This window comes from Myotis yumanensis, unplaced genomic scaffold, assembly GCF_028538775.1.
Source record: "Myotis yumanensis isolate MYYU_CA2020_CCGP unplaced genomic scaffold, mMyoYum1.0.hap1 SCAF_7, whole genome shotgun sequence".
NCBI classification, from domain to species: Eukaryota; Metazoa; Chordata; class Mammalia; order Chiroptera; family Vespertilionidae; genus Myotis; species Myotis yumanensis.
In genome coordinates, this window is record NW_027223758.1 from 18,835,164 (window position 1) to 18,852,071 (window position 16,908).

Below are 16,908 nucleotides of genomic sequence, written 5' to 3' on the forward strand. Positions count from 1 at the left end.
AAGTTTAAAAATCAATGCCATCTCTAATTCGACTGAGCGTGAATTTCCTTATTGTTTAATAAGCAGCCCTGTTGAGATCTCCTTTCTGAGACCTAAAATGTGCAATCAGGCCTTGCCTGGGCCAATCAGTACTTTCACTAGCATCTGTGAAGAACACAGAGGTACTGATGGAGGCCGTATAGTGTGTGCACCCTGCTCTAGGAGACTCAGGAGCTGGAAGGCCCAACAGCCAGCTGCCACTTACTGGGGGGTTATTCATGACAGGTACTGTGCTTAGTGCTTTTCTGGCCTCGTCTACTTTAATCCTCACAAGAGGGCTACCTGTAGGTACTGCTCCATTTCACAGATGTCAAAGTTGACTCTTAGAGGTGCTGGCTCCACGGTGTACAGCAGCGGTTGTCAACCTGTGGGTCACGACCCCTTTGGCGGTTGAACGACCCTTTCACAGGGGTCGCCTAAGACCATCCTGCATATCAGATATTTACATTACTATTCATAACAGTAGCAACATTACAGTTATGAATTAGCAATGAAAATAATTTTATGGTTGGGTCATAACATGAGGAACTGTATTTAAAGGGCCAGAAGGTTGAGAACCACTGGTGTACAGCAAGTAGGTGGCTGAGCCAGGTCTGAGACCAATGCTCAATTATTGAACCAACCCTCTACCCTCCCACATGGGGATAAGCTCGTCTCTACCCTAAAACTGCTCACTAAGGGCTGGCGGACAAATGCACGTGAACTGGCTTGAGAAAATGAAAGACACTGAATGCTTCCTTATCTTTAATTTTGGTCTTTAAGTGGCGAGATGAATGTTGTGGGCTCTCTAGAGGAACATAGGAGAAGAAACATTTCATTGTTAAATTAGGAGGCACTAATTAAGTATAAGCATCTAGTGGAGGCGTCTTATAATTGTTCACGACTCCATCTTTACACAGTCTTGGGCCTTTGTAAGCTCTGTTCCATTGCCTCAAATGCTTTCCCCTCATTCCTGCCTTCCTGATGGTCTCAGGCAATGCTTGCTCCCTGAATGTCAGGAAAATATTTTTCTAAATCCATTTTTGTTTGGACTCTTTGCTTTCTTAAAACATTCAGTAGCTCCCTCTTGCCTGTCTGAAGTGGAAATACCTGTAGAGAGTGAGAAACAAAAATGGTTGCTTGATTGACCTCCTTCTAAAGTCAAGTGACCAGAGTCATGGCTGTGTTGCATTACTACTCTCCTTGTCCATGTCTGTGGCAATGTGATTTTCTTGCTCCTCCCATGAAGAGTGGAGCCTATTTCTCTCTTCCTTGAATCAGGCTGGCCTTGCGACTTGTTTTGGCCAAAAGCATGTGTGGAAATGCTGAGTTTAGCCTTCAAAAGGACTTGCAGCTTCTCCTTCCTCTTGAAACCCTGCCCAGGCACCTGGACAAGCCCAGGCTCAACTATTGGATGATTAAAGACATGCAATCCTTTGGGCCTATCTCCTCAGCTGATAGTTACCATCCTCCAGACATGTGAGAGAAGCTGTCCTAAGCCAGCAAGCCCCCGGCCAACCTGCCAGCTGACCATGGACGCACAAGTGAGCCCAGCCACAAAGCTGAGCCCTGTCCAGATCAACAGCCCTGTCTAGCTAACCTATAGATTTGTGAGCACTTGTTAATGCTTATTGTTTCAAGCTACTACGTTTTGGGATGGTTTTTATGTGGCATTACTTGGCAATCGATACCTGATGCAATGGATACACAGGCTAGAGGGACGACACATGGTTAACCTGTGGGGGAATGGGGTTCAAACCTGGACCATCATGATGACTGTACTGGGGTTTCCCCAAACAGCTGCAGTTGCTGTGAAGATGTTCAGGTGAAAACCCGGGGCCCTGTTCCTGCCCCTGCCATGGGGATCTCCAGCGAGAGAGCATAGGCACATCCCTTCTTCCCATGTCCTGGCCTTCGTCCACTAGAGTCATCGGTCACCCCACTTATCCTTTCCAGCCAAAAGCATGTTTTTTTTATATGTGCTCCATTCAAGTCATAGATTACGATATATCAAGCAATGTGAACATGATGAGTATCATTTGTTGACCTACTATGGGCCAGGCACTGTGCTGAGAGTGCTACATGAATTATTCTATCTAATCCTCACAGCAAACTATTACTATTATCATTTTAAAGAGGAGGGAGTTGAGGCACAGAGATATTAAGTCACTTCTCATTAGGAGAAGAACCAGAATTCTAACTCAAGCCTGCTACTTCCAAACCCCTTCTCTTAAACATGACCTTTGACTATTCTCTATTCCTGACTATCAGAAGTGTGCAAATAAAAAGTGTGATGGCTAATTTTACGTGTCAGCTTGGCTGGGCCAGGGGCTGCTCAGATATTTGGTCAAACATTATTCTGGGTGTTTCTGTGAGGCTGTTTGGGATGAGGATAGCATTTAAATAGATGGACTTTGAGTAAAGCAACATCCATAATTCTGTGTGTGAACAGTCAAGGTATCCTGGATATCCTTAAGGCCAAAGGATTCTGTAATTACAGGGCACATTCATGTGTTTTATATTGGTATAGATTTTTAAAAGAAATAAATATATAGAGATGCAATTGAAGCCCTCCCTGAAGCCATTATGCCTTGGACTTGACCAATACACTAAGTTGGACAGTTAGAACATTGATCCATGCATGTTTTTTATGCGATCACCTTATAATCAGATATGCATATACATATAAATGTTTCATAATATACGATCTATTTAAAATTTGCTTTATTCATTTGTATTTTGAGCTTTATTCATGAATTCTAGTTAATTTGTTTTTAGTGCTGTGTAGTCGTTCACTTAAAGATATGCTAAAATTTACTTATTCGTACTCCCAACGATAAGCATTTAGGTTGTTTGCAAGCTGCTTGCTATTACAAATAATTTGAAGGAAATATTCTTGTCTATTTAATTTCTTGGGCACATGTGTAGATTTTCTCTGGGAGTATGTACGTAGGGGGAAAACAGGCTTATGGATATATACTACTTCCTGCAGAGAGGGAGAGTTCCTGTTGCTCTCATAGCCTTGCCAAAATTTAGTATCAGCAAAATTTACCATTTTGCTAGGCTATTTGGTGTGAAATGGTATCTCATTAGTTCATTTTGCATATTCCTCATTACCAGGGAGGATGAGCATCTTCTCACATGTGAATTCACTCAGGTGTTCTCTTGTGTTAATCACCTGTGCATAACTTCTGTCCATTTTTCTATTATCTTTTCTCTTTGACTTGTGGCCATTCTTTTTATATTTTGACATTTAATTTTGTTCCCCCCCAGCCCCCATAAAACTTGGGGATTAAGTTGCACACATCTTCTCCTAGTCTGTGGCTTGTCTTTCAACTTTGTTCATTGTGACTTTTGTTGAAGAAAAGGTGTTTAATTTTAATGTAGTCAGGGTTATCAATCTTTTTATTTTTCTTGGGGTTCAGTGATTTGTTTAAGAAATCCATCCCTATTTTAGTATCATAAAGATGTTTTTCTACATTTTAATTCTAAAATATTTCTATACATTTAGGTTTTAATTATCCTGAATTTTATTTATGCTCAAGATGTGAGGTGGACACCTACTTTTGCATACTGACAACTAGTCCTATTTATTAAATATCATCACACCATCCTTCCCTTATTGTTTTTATCGCCATCTTGATCATATGTTAAGGGTATGTGTGTGTGCGGGATATCTGCTTCTGGCCTCTCTATTCTGTTTCTTTGACCCTTTTTTCTCTCTCCCTGTACTAACCCTGCTCTCTCATATTTATTATGGTTTTATAATGTTTTGATATCTGGTAGGCAGTTTCCCACCTTGATGTTCCCTCCTTCTCTCTTCATATTAATTCTCCTCATCCTTCTCTTTCTCTTCTCTTGCCTTCTTTTTCTATTCTTGGCTCTTTTCTTTTCTTTTCTTTTTTTAATTAATTAAATCTTTATTGTTCAGATTATTACATTAGTTACTCTTTTTTCCCACCATAACTCCCCTCCACCCAGTTCCAACCCCACCCTCTGCCCTCACTCCCCACCCACTGTCCTCATCCATAGGTGCACGATTGTTGTCTAATCTCTTCACTCACCCCCACACCCCTTTCTCCCCCCCCCCCCCAAGAATAGTCAGTCCATTCCCTTTCTATGTCCCTGATTCTATTACAATCACCAGTTCATCAGATTATTTATTCACTTGATTTTTAGATTCACTTGTTGATAGATGTGTATTTGTTGTTCATAATTTGTATCTTTACCTTTTTCTTCTTCTTCCTCTTCTTAAAGGATACCTTTCAGCATTTCATATAATACTGGTTTGGTGGTGATGAACTCCTTTAGCTTTTCCTTATCTGTGAAGCTCTTTATCTGGCCTTCACTTCTGAATGATAGCTTTGCTGGATAAAGTAGTCTTGGTTGTAGGTTCTTGGTATTCATCACTTTGAATATTTCTTGCCATTCCCTTCTGGCCTGCAAAGTTTCTGTTGAGAAATCAGCTGACAGTCGTATGGGTACTCCCTTGTAGGTAACTGACTTTCTTTCTCTTGCTGCTTTTAAGATTCTCTCTTTGTCTTTTGCTCTTGGCATTTTAATTATGATGTGTCTTGGTGTGGTCCTCTTTGGATTCCTTTTGTTTGGGGTTCTCTGTGCTTCCTGGACTTGTAAGTCTATTTCTTTCACCAGGTGGGGGAAGTTTTCTGTCATTATTTCTTCAAATAGGTTTTCAATATCTTGGTGTCTCTCTTCTTCTGGCACCTCTATAATTCGGATGTTGGTACACTTGAAGCTGTCCCAGAGGCTCCTTACACTATCTTCGTATTTTTGGATTTTTTTTTCATTTTGCTTTTCTGGTTGGGTGTTTTTTGCTTCTTCATATTTCAAATCATTGACTTGATTCTTGTGATCCTCTAGTTTGCTGTTGGGAGTCTGTATAATATTCTTTATTTCAGTCAGTGTATGCTCAATTTCTAGTTGGTCCTTTATCACAACCTCGAGGGTCTCATTAGATTTCTTGTAGGTCTCATTAAGTTTATCAGCAGTTTCTAGAAAATTCTTGAAAAACCTTAAAAGTGTGGTTTTGAACTCTATATCCAGTAGTTTGCTTTCCTCCATTTCTGTCATTTGTGTCCTTTTTCTTTGTCTCCGCATTTTTTATGCTTCCCTGTGTTGATAAAGTGGTTTTCTGTGCTTAAGTGTCCTCTAGGGCCCAGTGGTTCAGCCTCCCCAATTACCTGAGGAGGACACTCTTGGTGCATCCCCTTGTGGTCTTTGTGCACAGTCTTGTTGTAGTTAATCCTTGATTGGTGTAGGTATCACTGGGAGGAATTGACCTCTAGGCCAATTGGCTGTGAGAATCAGCTGTGTCTGCAGTGGGAGAACTTCTGTGCTGGAGACATCCCTCCGGGGCAAGACTTGCTTCAATGGGGCTTTGGTGCTCACTGAGTCTGCCCCCTGAGTGTGTCCTTTATGGTTCCACGGAGCTGCAAACTGGATGGTCCCACTCTGACCTCTGGGTACACTGGCTCCTGGATCTCTAGGGAGGTGCTAATCTAGCCTCTGCCTGAGGTTATCCAGCAAAAGCCTCCCTGCAGGGCTTGGGCGGGGCGGGTCCCATGGGATCAACAGGGAGGGGCTAGCAGTTATGGCTGCCCTCAGAGGCCCCGCTTCTCAGTGTCCCGGCAATCGCTGCAAGCCCCTCTGAGAAAAAGCTGCCTTGAGTTCTGACCCATGCCAGACAGTCCCGCTTCTCCCGTATGAGTCTGGGTCCCCAGAGACTCGCCCGGAACTGGAGCTCAGAGCCTGAGACTCCCTCCCTATTGAAAACGACAACCGCGCCCTCAGCCGCCAGCCTGCTCCGTGTGTGCCTCTGTACCTTAGTATTTTACTTCCGCACTGCGTCTCCTCTGAGTCTCAATATGCTTTTCTCTTTTCTTCTAGTTGTAGAATTTCCACTCAGCCAGCCTTCCTGTGGTTCTGGATGATGTCTGTTCCGTCTTTTAGTTGTATTTTTGACATGGTTGTTCGAGGCAACAAACTCCAGTGTTTACCTATGCCTCCATCTTGTTTTTTTCTGCTTTTCTAAATGAATTTTAGAATCATTTTGCTTAATCTCACAGAAAAGTTTAATTGGAATTGCATTGAATTAATAGATGAAGTTGACATCTTTATATTGTTACATCTTTTTTATCCATGAGCTTAGTATGTCACTCCTTCATCCAGGACTTTCTTTATGTGTTTTCTAAGTTTATAATTTTCTCACTAATGTTCTCACATACTTTTTCTTAGATTTATCATTATTTCATTGGTCATGAGATGTGGCATATTGTCAAATAAAAGAGATGCTAGGTAGTATTCTTATTTTGTCCCAGCATTAGAGAGTATGCCATCAAATTTCAGCACTAAAAATAATGTTTGCTGTAGGTTTTTAATAGACAGTGTTATCTTCAATTAATTAATTACCTACTCAACTGCACCCAGGCTAAATCTTATTCCATTTATTGAGATTTTATTCCAGTGGTTGTATTTTTCAATTGCAATTGGTTCTTTTTCATATTCATGTTTATTTTTGCTCATGTTTTCCACATCATTTATTTTTCTTTTTAAACAGATGTTATTCATGCACTTATCATTCTGAGCAAATGTGCAAATAAAAAGCATAATGGTTAATTTTATGTTTCAACTTGGATGGGTCACAGGGTCTTTGATATTTGGTCAAACATTATTCTGGCTGTTTCTGTGAGGGTGTTTTAAACATAATTTATTTTAAAGTCATTTTAAAGATTCTCCATAAAATTAATTTCACCTGGTATAAATTCATGCCCTGATTTTTATTTTGTTGAATGTGTGTTTTTCCAGATACTTTTGAATTTTGGTTTTCAGGCTAATTTTGAGTCGGAGATCCCTCCCGCCCCACTTCTTTCTTTCCTGTTTTGGTCTCCATTCCTGGCCATTGGTCCTATGGTTGTCTTAATTGACTTCTTAGTTCTATATCTGACAGCCACAGCTTATAAAGGTGTTCTAGGGCTCTGGATTCAAAGAGATATTGGGAATAATGCAGATTCATTCAGCAAGTTAGTGGGCAACTTGGCCAGGTTCATGGGCATCTAGTCTCCAGTCTCCTTAGATCTACGATTCTTAGACAACCAGTTCCACAGTGGCCAGCTACAGTATTTTTAGTCCTGTCTTTGCTGAAAGATGCTTCAGTGTTGGAAATATTGGACCTGAGATGCAGAGATTACCCAGCTAGTTGGTCATCAGCTATGTATGCTGGCTAGCCTCCAATGAGCTCTACAGGGTAAGACTTCAAGGCAGTGGGTCGGCAAACTCATTAGTCAACAGAGCCAAATATCAACAGTACAATGATTGAAATTTCTTTTGAGAGCCAAATTTTTTAAACTTAAACTATATAGATAGGTACATTGTTATTAACTCAATTAGGGTACTCCTAAGGCTTAGGAAGAGCCACACTCAAGGGGCCAAAGAGCCGCATGTGGCTCGCGAGCCGCAGTTTGCCGACCACAGCTTTAGGGTTTCAAGAGTCCTGGTTAAATAGGTGAGGAGGTGCAGCTGTTTTTGGGTAAAATCCCAGGTCTGCTGGGAAGTGTCCAGTGCTTTCTGGGGAAGAGAAGAGGCTCTCCAGCTTCCTAGATGCTGGCCTTCCATTTGTTCCAATAGATCAAGCTGGTCTCATACATACAAGCTATCTTTGGATATAATTCCTCTTTCAATCAGCAATGCAAAAACACAGGTAGCAGACACTTGCCATAAACTTTAACCTTGAGTCGACTGTTATCTGGTTTCTGTCAAAAGCTCAGATGAGAGAATGGATGTCTGAGAATAAATGGGTGAATGGCTGGGCCATCCATGAACTCCTTTGGCATAAATTCTCCCCATTTTCTATGTAGCTGAAACACGGTTGACTTAGCTCCTTAGAAATCCCTTCACTGAATGTCACAATAATATTTGTTGCCATTTGGGAGTGCTTACCTTGTGCCATGCCCTGTACCAACTGCTCTGTGTACATGTGTCTACTAGTCCCTCATACAAATCTTCAAGGTGGAGTTTTACTCCCATTTTACAGAGAGGAGAAACTGATTCAAGGATCACTTATTTCATACCAAGTAATTAGCACAACACTATATTTGTTTATCATAATCTGCTATATTTTTCTCTCTTAAAAAAAGTATTGCCACCTGAGGACCATAAAATCCCCCTATGTGGCATGCATAACATCACTTTCCAAAGTAGAAATGATTATACTAACATACAGATGATTCTTTTATAATTGATATAATTCTCTCCATAGCTCCCAGTCTCTGTTATGTCTGTTTCTTCTACCTTAAATAACGAAGACTTGTCTAATCCAGGTAGAGGACTAAAAATAAAATTAAAAAAAATTTTTTTTCCCCAATGGCTCACAATAGCTAACAAAATCGAACTTTGTTGTGTTTTATTCTGCTCTGGTTTGTATAGAGAGAAGGTTTAAAGCAACAGCAACATTTGAGCAAATATCGACTTATGAGATACAACATTCCCTGCTTATCTGTGGGTTTGCTTTCCATGGTTTTAGTTACCCTGGGTCAACTGCAATCCAAAAATATTAAATGGTAAATTCCAGAAAAAACAATTTATAAGTTTTTAACTGCGTGCCATTCTGAAATCTCTCACTGTCCTGCTCCATCCCACACAGGAGGTGACTCATCCCTCTGGTGGTTGCAGTAGGTACCACAGTGCCTGTGTCCAAGTAACCCTTATTTTACTTAATAATGTCATATTCACATAACTTTTATTATAGTATCCTGTTATAATTTTTTATCTTATTATTAGTTATTGGTGTTAGTCTCCTTACTATGTCTAATTTTATAAATTATACTTTGTCATAGGTATGTATGTACAGAAAAAACCCTAGTATATATAGGGTTCAGTACTATCTGTGATTTCAGGCACCTACCCTTTGGGGGTCTTAGAATGTGATAAAAGGGGACTACTGTATTCTCAAAGCTCCCACAAAATAAAAATGTAGATTAGGTCTTGGAAAGCAGTTTGAATTTTATTATCCAGGAGGTGATTACAGAATTGTCTATAAAGACAGAAGGAAAAGATGTTTGTCTATTTCTAAACCATTAAGTGTCACCAGGGTAAAGTATCAGTTTCCATCAGTGCGCAAATAGCCAACCAGAGAAGGCCCATTTTTCTCACATGTTCTTCTCTGGCTTATCACACAGAGTTCTTTAAAATGAAATATGACTTTTAATAAGAAAAAAATGTTAATCATGGAAATTCTTTATTATCTGAAGGTTTAACTAATGCTATCAATCAAAGGAACTTACATAGAGATAAATGTTTCTCATCATCCATTTTTTCTTCCTCCTTCCCCCCATTTTGCCTGAGTAATAAATGTCCTCTCTCTTCCTGAATTTATAGTACATTTTTGGCAGCCAGGAATTGCATCTAATCCGGAATCTCTTACTCTTTAGGGCTTACAGATAGAGTGTGCTGCACCCTGTGACGCTCCCTAAATATTGCCGATGGCAGGGATGACATTTCAGTGTCGAATGCTTGTCAAATAAATGTTATGCAAGCGGGACTTTTATGGACGGCAGCACAGTAATGAAATGCGGATCTGCAATGCATCACTGAATATTGACTTAAAACCAAGCAACGATGGAAGATTATTGACAAAGCAAGGGCTGCAAAACTTGGAAGGGGCAGGCAGCTCTAACATGGACAGATGTCAAGGCTACTCAACATCTCAGCCCAGCTGAGAAGGTATGCCATCCATCTGTCAACCAGCCAATCAATATTTGTTGAATGCCAGCAAGGAAAAAAATGTGTACTAGATCCTGATACCTCACAGGAAATCAGTTATATAAGTTTTGCACATTGTGGATGCTCATTAATTGTGTATTATTTCCTCTCTTTTTGCAATTTGGGTTATTATTACTGTTATTATTATTTTGCTTGGCCATCTGTATTCTCTGATTGTAAACTAGGAGGAAATTACACTCCTTTTGCAAATTTTTCAACTGTTTTAAATATATCCCCAGAGCCCAGATACTGCATGTAATTATTAAATGGTTCACAGTAGAATAAATACACTTGCTCTGCTTAAAAAGAAATAATCCTATAAAGTCAAATTAAGCACAGGGCAAGAAATTATAATATACAGATTCGCTGAAAGCAGTTCTGCATATATATGAAGTTTGCTTTCATAGAGTCCTTGGTTTGGAGTTTTAAATATGTTCTTAAATAAATGTACACTTGAAGGAAAACAAGTTAACAAATTAGTACAGAGGGGATGATATGGTGTTTAAGACTATCAGGGAAGCTCAGGAGAGACTCACTGCTCTTGAACTTGGTTTCCCATCCAAGGAAAACATTTTATTTGCTTGCTTGAGAGAGCCCCTTGTAGTGCATTTTATTTTCTACTTTTCACAGCAATGAGAACCCTGTGAAGGAGAGCCGCTGCCTTTTCCTGGGCAGCAATTGCTTCTGAGTCCTAACTGGCCTTTGTAGCAGGTGGTGTGACTGGAATGTCAATAGCACCAAGCCCATTGCCGGTCAACATCAGTCAGCCCTTTATCAGAGTCATGCTTAAGTGAGCATTTCTCAGGAGCCCAAAGTCTGCTGGGCAGAAATGGGGCATCAGGTATGATACCCATGCCCATGCCCAGAAGAGAATACGGCATGTCTTTGTGGTTGCATAGCTATCCAGAGACTCATGCTGGATTGGTAGTGAACCCTGACCAAGGCAAGTGTGGGGCTCAAGGCTCCTGGAGCCTTTGGGGAGCAACATTCCTTGGGTGCAATGGAAGATGGTCCTTGTCTATGTCTCTGACCCAGTTTCCTACCCAACCACAGAATCTCTCCTTCTTTCTCCTAGAAACCTGTCTGAACCTCTCATGCTCACGCTTCTGTGAAGTCTTAGAACTCTGCTCCAAGCATCAGTCTCTAAATCCCAGCCCTGTTACCCAGGCCACCTTGTGAACATGTGTGCCCCTCCTGCCTTCCCCTCTTCACCTAAATTGTACCCACACTCAGGGATACACTCCCCACCAACTCTGCCTATTACCTTCATTAAAATCCTAGACTAAATGCCACCTCTTCAAGGAAGCCTGTCCCAACTGCCCCAGCCAGACATGAGTTTGCATTTCTCTCCAAAGCATCTTTATTGTGAGGCAGTGCATGTAATAGCCCCCTCACTGGTGTCAAATCCTGTCTCCACCCCTTATTTGCTATGTGATGTTACACAACTTGCTTAACCTTCCTGTGCCTCAGTTTCCAAAATGGGAAAAATAATATCTGTTTCAGATAATTATTATGAGAATTGAATTAATACATGCAAAACACTTAAAATAGTGCCCTAAACATAGTGACTGCTTAATATGTATTTGTTTTCCTTCCTTCCTTCCTTCCTTCCTTCCTTCCTTCCTTCCTTCCTTCCTTTTTTTTTTTTAAGTTCTGGCTACACTTAACCCTGTAGTGATTCGGGCATCTATCACCTCCTCATATGACACTGCAAGTTCCTTAGCAGCTTGCATACCAAAACTAACAGTTTCATGAGTACTGAATTAACATTCCAACTCTTTTTTTAGCTTCTTTTTATGCCCTATGCTCTTAAAAGTTACTTCTTATTATAGATAATATCAAAGATATACAAAAGTAGAGTGAACTCATATACCCATCAGCTGGTGTAACAATTATTAACTCCTGGCCAATTTTATTTCCTCTGTACATCCAGTCATTCTCCTCCTTCCTGCTCAAAACCATAAGTTATATTGAAGAAAATACCAATCAAAATATTTCATCTTAGGAGGAATTTTTAGTAAATGTATCCTACACTCATGGGAAGTCTGCTTTATTTTAATTCTTGTGCCACACAGGAATCATCTTGAGGAAAGACTCAAGCTTTCGGACTATGGATCCTTCCAGAGCTGTGGGCTTGAACTTTGACCCCTCATCCTCCCATAATCATTTACAAGAGTAGTTATGTTTTGAGAGGCCATGCTTTGAACTGTGGTACCATCTAATCTTTGCAACAAGTCATGATGGATGGGGATCTTTGAAAGTGACTTGATCATTGGGAAAAGTCCCATTTATTGGTCACAGTAGACACTGTGTCTTGAGTCATTGGCTCCCTAAGAGGCAAAGATCATGCTTATCTGACTCACTATGACTGTGTCTCAGACAATTGGACACTTGAGAATTTTTACCAGTGACAATGAAAAGTTTTATTGCACTAAATACTAATTAGTTCTAGCTAGAAGATTTTAACTAGTTTAAAATTGTATTTTCAAGAACACATTTGAAAATTAACAATTTTATGGTAGGAGTCATCATTTTTTTAAAAAGAATAATCTTATAGTATATCACAAAGGAAGAGTTGCTTTGGGGAGGGTTGTGCTGGATTCAGAAAATGGGGTAAGGGAGAAAGCCATTCTGTCGGTTATATTTTTGTGCCTGAATCATTCTATAAAAGGTAAATTTAGTACCTAATAGCTGCAGAGAGATGGCAAATAGCTGGCACACATGTTGCTACTGCCCTTTCTGAGGTCGAGCGGACAATTGGTAACCAATCATGCTGAAGCCAGGCACTCCCTCGTGGTCCTTCTCAACACAGTGCTCCAGACCATCATTTCCAACCACAGCTCAACCCTGGCTTAGTGACATCTATTTAGTAATGTCACACCCCTGTGTCAGAAAATGGTTTATTTGCTAAGAGTATGCTAGGATTATAAGTCATGGGGGTAAGAGACACGTTATGCCAGAAGTTCTCAGATGTTTTAATACATCCTCACCCCTTAAACACACTTCCAAATACTGCATTATAATTTTAAAGCTGTAGGCAAAGTTGACAGAGAGTGAATTGTGCTATTGGACATCAGCTATGATCTTTAAAAAAATGTTGCAAATTTAAATTATTCCTCCCCACCCCCTGCATTTTCCGTAATTGCCAAGCCCCTCAACCTGTATGCCTTGCCTGCATCCTAGACATTCTCTGGTCAACTTGTTAATTATAGGAACAGAGTCTAAGCTACCTGGCCACTCTCTGACCATAATGCTTCCTGTCTTTTATAATAAAAATGATGCTTATAAAAGGATGGTAAAAGTTGGAATTAGGGTCATTTATGAAGCTTGGATTCAAGTGTGGACTTTGACATATACTAATTGTTTGACCAGGGAAGTCACTTTCCCTTTCTAAACCTATTTTCTTATCACTAAACTGAGAATTACAACATTTTTTTATGGGCCATGAGTTTGTCACCAGAAGTAAAAGAAATGAATAAGGTGCTGTACACATTATTTATACCATTAATTAAAATTCATATGTTCTCATAAATTTCACCCAAGAACATCAATAATAGGGAAGCACTAGGTTTAAAAAGTATAGCAGTCTTTGGTTGAGCAAGCCATACATCTTTATTTCTTGGCATTTCTTATATGTAATTAACCATTTAGACAAGAATGTTACTTGGGGGGAAAAGGAGGCCGCATTTACATGTGTAGTAGCCACATAGACTGAAGAAAATAGGTAGATGTTGGATAGTTTTCCATGCTGGGAAATACTTCAAACCTCTGCCAATTTTGTTTTGAGAAAGGGACTGCATGACCTACATGAGGTTACAGCAGAAACACTTTTCAAAAACATACAGACACAGACCCGTGGGGCAAAAAAAGTTCTCTACAATCATTTCCACAGATCAAGTGAAATCAGCATGTTTTAAATCACTCTTTGGTGGGTCCAGACAGGCTTTCTTCTTATTCCTATTTCCTCTATCTTTAATACAGCGGCAAACAATTCCTAGTTCAACAGATAATTCTACAGGAGCATTGCAATGTTAGAAAAAAAAAATCCAAGAATTTAGAGAATGTAGCCACACAAAGGAAAAGTCACAATACAATTTTGTGAAGCACTGAGATTATTTTGCTTGTGATTTTCAAGCCTTAAAAACAAAACAAAACAAACAAAACAGAATAAAACCCCAAACCTAAAGCCAAAGACACCTCATTAGGCCCAGTTTACCTGTTAAACCAGTCATCTGTGTATCGAGGGTAAGGATAGGGGTCGTTGCTACTGAAGTCATAACTTGCTTCGGCATTCTGAAAAACATAAGGGGTCTCACTGGGTCAATAAAGCCAGAGGCACAGGCAAGAGAAAATGCTGTGATACAACTGTTTCAGGCTGCTAGTCCCTCCCCACGTGCTGTGTTAATGTTCTGCTCTGGACCAGCCCTTGTCAAATGGTGACAGAGCTGAAATGTGTCTTTGGAGCTTTTTATCCCCTCTTTTATCCCCCTACCCCCCTTTTTTGGTTAATCCTCACCTGAGGACATTTTTTCACTGATTTTCAGAGAGTGAAAGAGAGGGGTAGAGACGAGAGAAACGTTGATGGGAGAGACACATTGATTGGTGGTCTCCACACATGCCCTGGGCCGGGAGCCTGCCACCGAGGCATGTGCCCTTGAGGGGAATTGAACTTCAATTAATGATAGAGCATCAGTCTGTGGGCCGATACTCTATACACTGAGCCAAACCGGCTATCCCCTTTTTTGAGGTTTCCTCATCGCATTCTATTTCAGGCCCTCAGAGTTAATGATTTTGAGTACTATGCTCTCCAGGACTGTCTCCATTTTAAGTTAGTTATGCCTTTTGGATAAATGGGATTTACCTGGAATCCAGGGCTTAAGCTAAGTTCCTTTGAACTGATGGCCAGAATTTCTAGTTCTCATGTCACAAGTGAGATGGCCTTTAGAGTTTTCTTGCTTTATGTGGAAGACTCACGTCCAGCTCCCTGCTTCAGACTGACTTGGGGCTTACCTTCTTCATGCTTATGGATGTTAAACCCCTGCCCAAGCCCCGAATACCAACCTCAACATCAACTGCAGTCATTTACGCAGTTTACTGTTTTGTTGAAAGGGGATACATGAGCTGCTAGAAGGTTACAGCAGAAATATTTTTCAAAAGCATATCATTAAGAGTCTAATATATGCAGTTTTTTGATCGATACCATTTTGAAATAGTAATTCATTGCCTTCCCTAAGTATGTTTGGTTACCCCTAATATTACCTGAATTTTTGAGATAAGAGCATTCTTAGGTAGAGTTGGTGGGGTAGGAATCTCAAGAGAAACACAAGTTAATATATTTTCTTTCGAGTTTCAAAGCTGAGGTTGAAACTTAAACAGTAGATTTGGAAGACTATTGTTAAGCCTGATTGGTTTCTCCATAGAGATTAAAATTTCCTAGTCTAGGGTGAGTTAGGTAGAAAATTCAGCATGAGTAGCCGTTGTGGGGTCCTCAGAGAGGCCCTGAGTGCTACCTCTTTCTTCTGAGCTGTGCTCTTGGAGTGGGATGGGTTATGTTGGAATGTCCAACTTCAGAGAAGTCTGGGACTCATCCTTGGACAAGGAATGAAACTGCAAATCAAAGTGGCTCTGTGAGGTGTCTTAGCTGGGGATCTTGAGGTAGCCCTACTCTGCATTCCTGTGACCCTCCGTACAGAGCAAGGAACAGCACAATCTTCTTTAGGAGGCTGATTGGTGAGGACAAACAGTGAGAACCAATTGGCCCAGAAAGATCTGTGGTCAGGACAATGAGGATCCAGGGTTGAGGCATGATCTGTATGAACTGACTTTCCAGTAGGCATGGAATACATGGAACGGGAGAGTCCAGGATGGACCGAGGATGAGACGCAAGCATCAGGACCCAGATCCCTCTCCTTAATGCTACGTTTATCCTTGAAGCTGGAGGGAAATTCTGGAGACAGGAGGGTTGGGGGAAAACCTGAGTTGACCAAAGTCAAGTTTTGTTTTTTTTTACCATCAGTGCAATTACCCTGGCAGATAGGAATTCCATTCAATTAGAGAAAAATCAAGTCAAAATTTTCTGCACCTTTGTGTTTGTTTCACATGCTCTCCACCCTGGCTCACCTTTCTGGGTCATAATCATCACCTGTGATCTGGGATGAGGCCTTCTGGTGCTCATTTCTGGAGCAAATGGTTTGCCTTGAGGTGGGTGGGGGCTCGCAAGAGGAATTTGGGAGTTCCGACAGTGGAACTGGTAGTTGAGAATTCAAGGAACTCTGAGGTCGTTTTTACAGCAAGAAGAAAGACTGTGTATTGTCTGGGGTCAATTTCACCTCTGAATGTTGAAATAAATGATAACTTAGGAATTCTAAGTATTTTGCTGTCTTTACAATGATTTTGATGATGAACACTCAATTCCTTACATAACAGTCTACACTGAGTATTAAAGAAAGCATACAGTTGTGATTATTTGGCTGTATGTTTTCTGGCTGAAAATCAAATGGTTTATAGCAAGAAAGAACAGTAAGCAACATTTTGCAAAGGCTCTGTTTATAGTTTTCTAGCTCAAACCAAATCATTTATTGATTTGAATGATGGTGTTTTCTTTCATGAAATTGTTTGTGTACAGGAATAAATTAAACTGGTCTTGAATTATCCTGGAATTTCCTAAGCTAGCCATTAACACTGACATTTGGGGGAAAGTGGTGTTTCTGTAAACTTAATGCTCTGGTCATCCTAGCTAGAATGACTTGTTTTGGTTTAAACTCTTTTATAACTTCTTCCTAAAATGCATTAGTCTATTTTATTGCTTTAGAAAAGACTAGATGTTTAGTGAACATAATCTAATCATTGATGATTCAGGATCAGGATGATTCAGTCATCATTAAGAATTGAATTATCATTGTGCCATCATGCAGAAAGTGAGAAGATTGGGCTGAATCCAACCTGACCTCAGGGCTTCCCTGGGAGTTATTTCTGAACTTAATTTGAATGCATAGCCAGAGAAAAAGGCTAGAGTAACTCTTAGCAAGAAAGTTTAATAATTACGGGTTTGGCCATTGCTTGCACTGTGCATTTTTGCATCAGATGGCCTGCCTGCACACTCAGCCAGGAAAG

General features: G+C 40.3%; 1 protein-coding gene across 1 annotated transcript in view; it reads right to left on the reverse strand.

The window, feature by feature from the left end:
* The window catches only part of PCSK2 (proprotein convertase subtilisin/kexin type 2), a 264,456-nt gene that overhangs the window by 59,368 nt on the left and 188,180 nt on the right, over positions 1-16,908 (reverse strand). Inside the window, exon 6 of the mRNA XM_070419880.1 lies at positions 14,012-14,088. Within this exon, the coding sequence (XP_070275981.1) occupies positions 14,012-14,088 (77 nt within the window). The remainder of the gene's footprint in view (positions 1-14,011; positions 14,089-16,908) is intronic.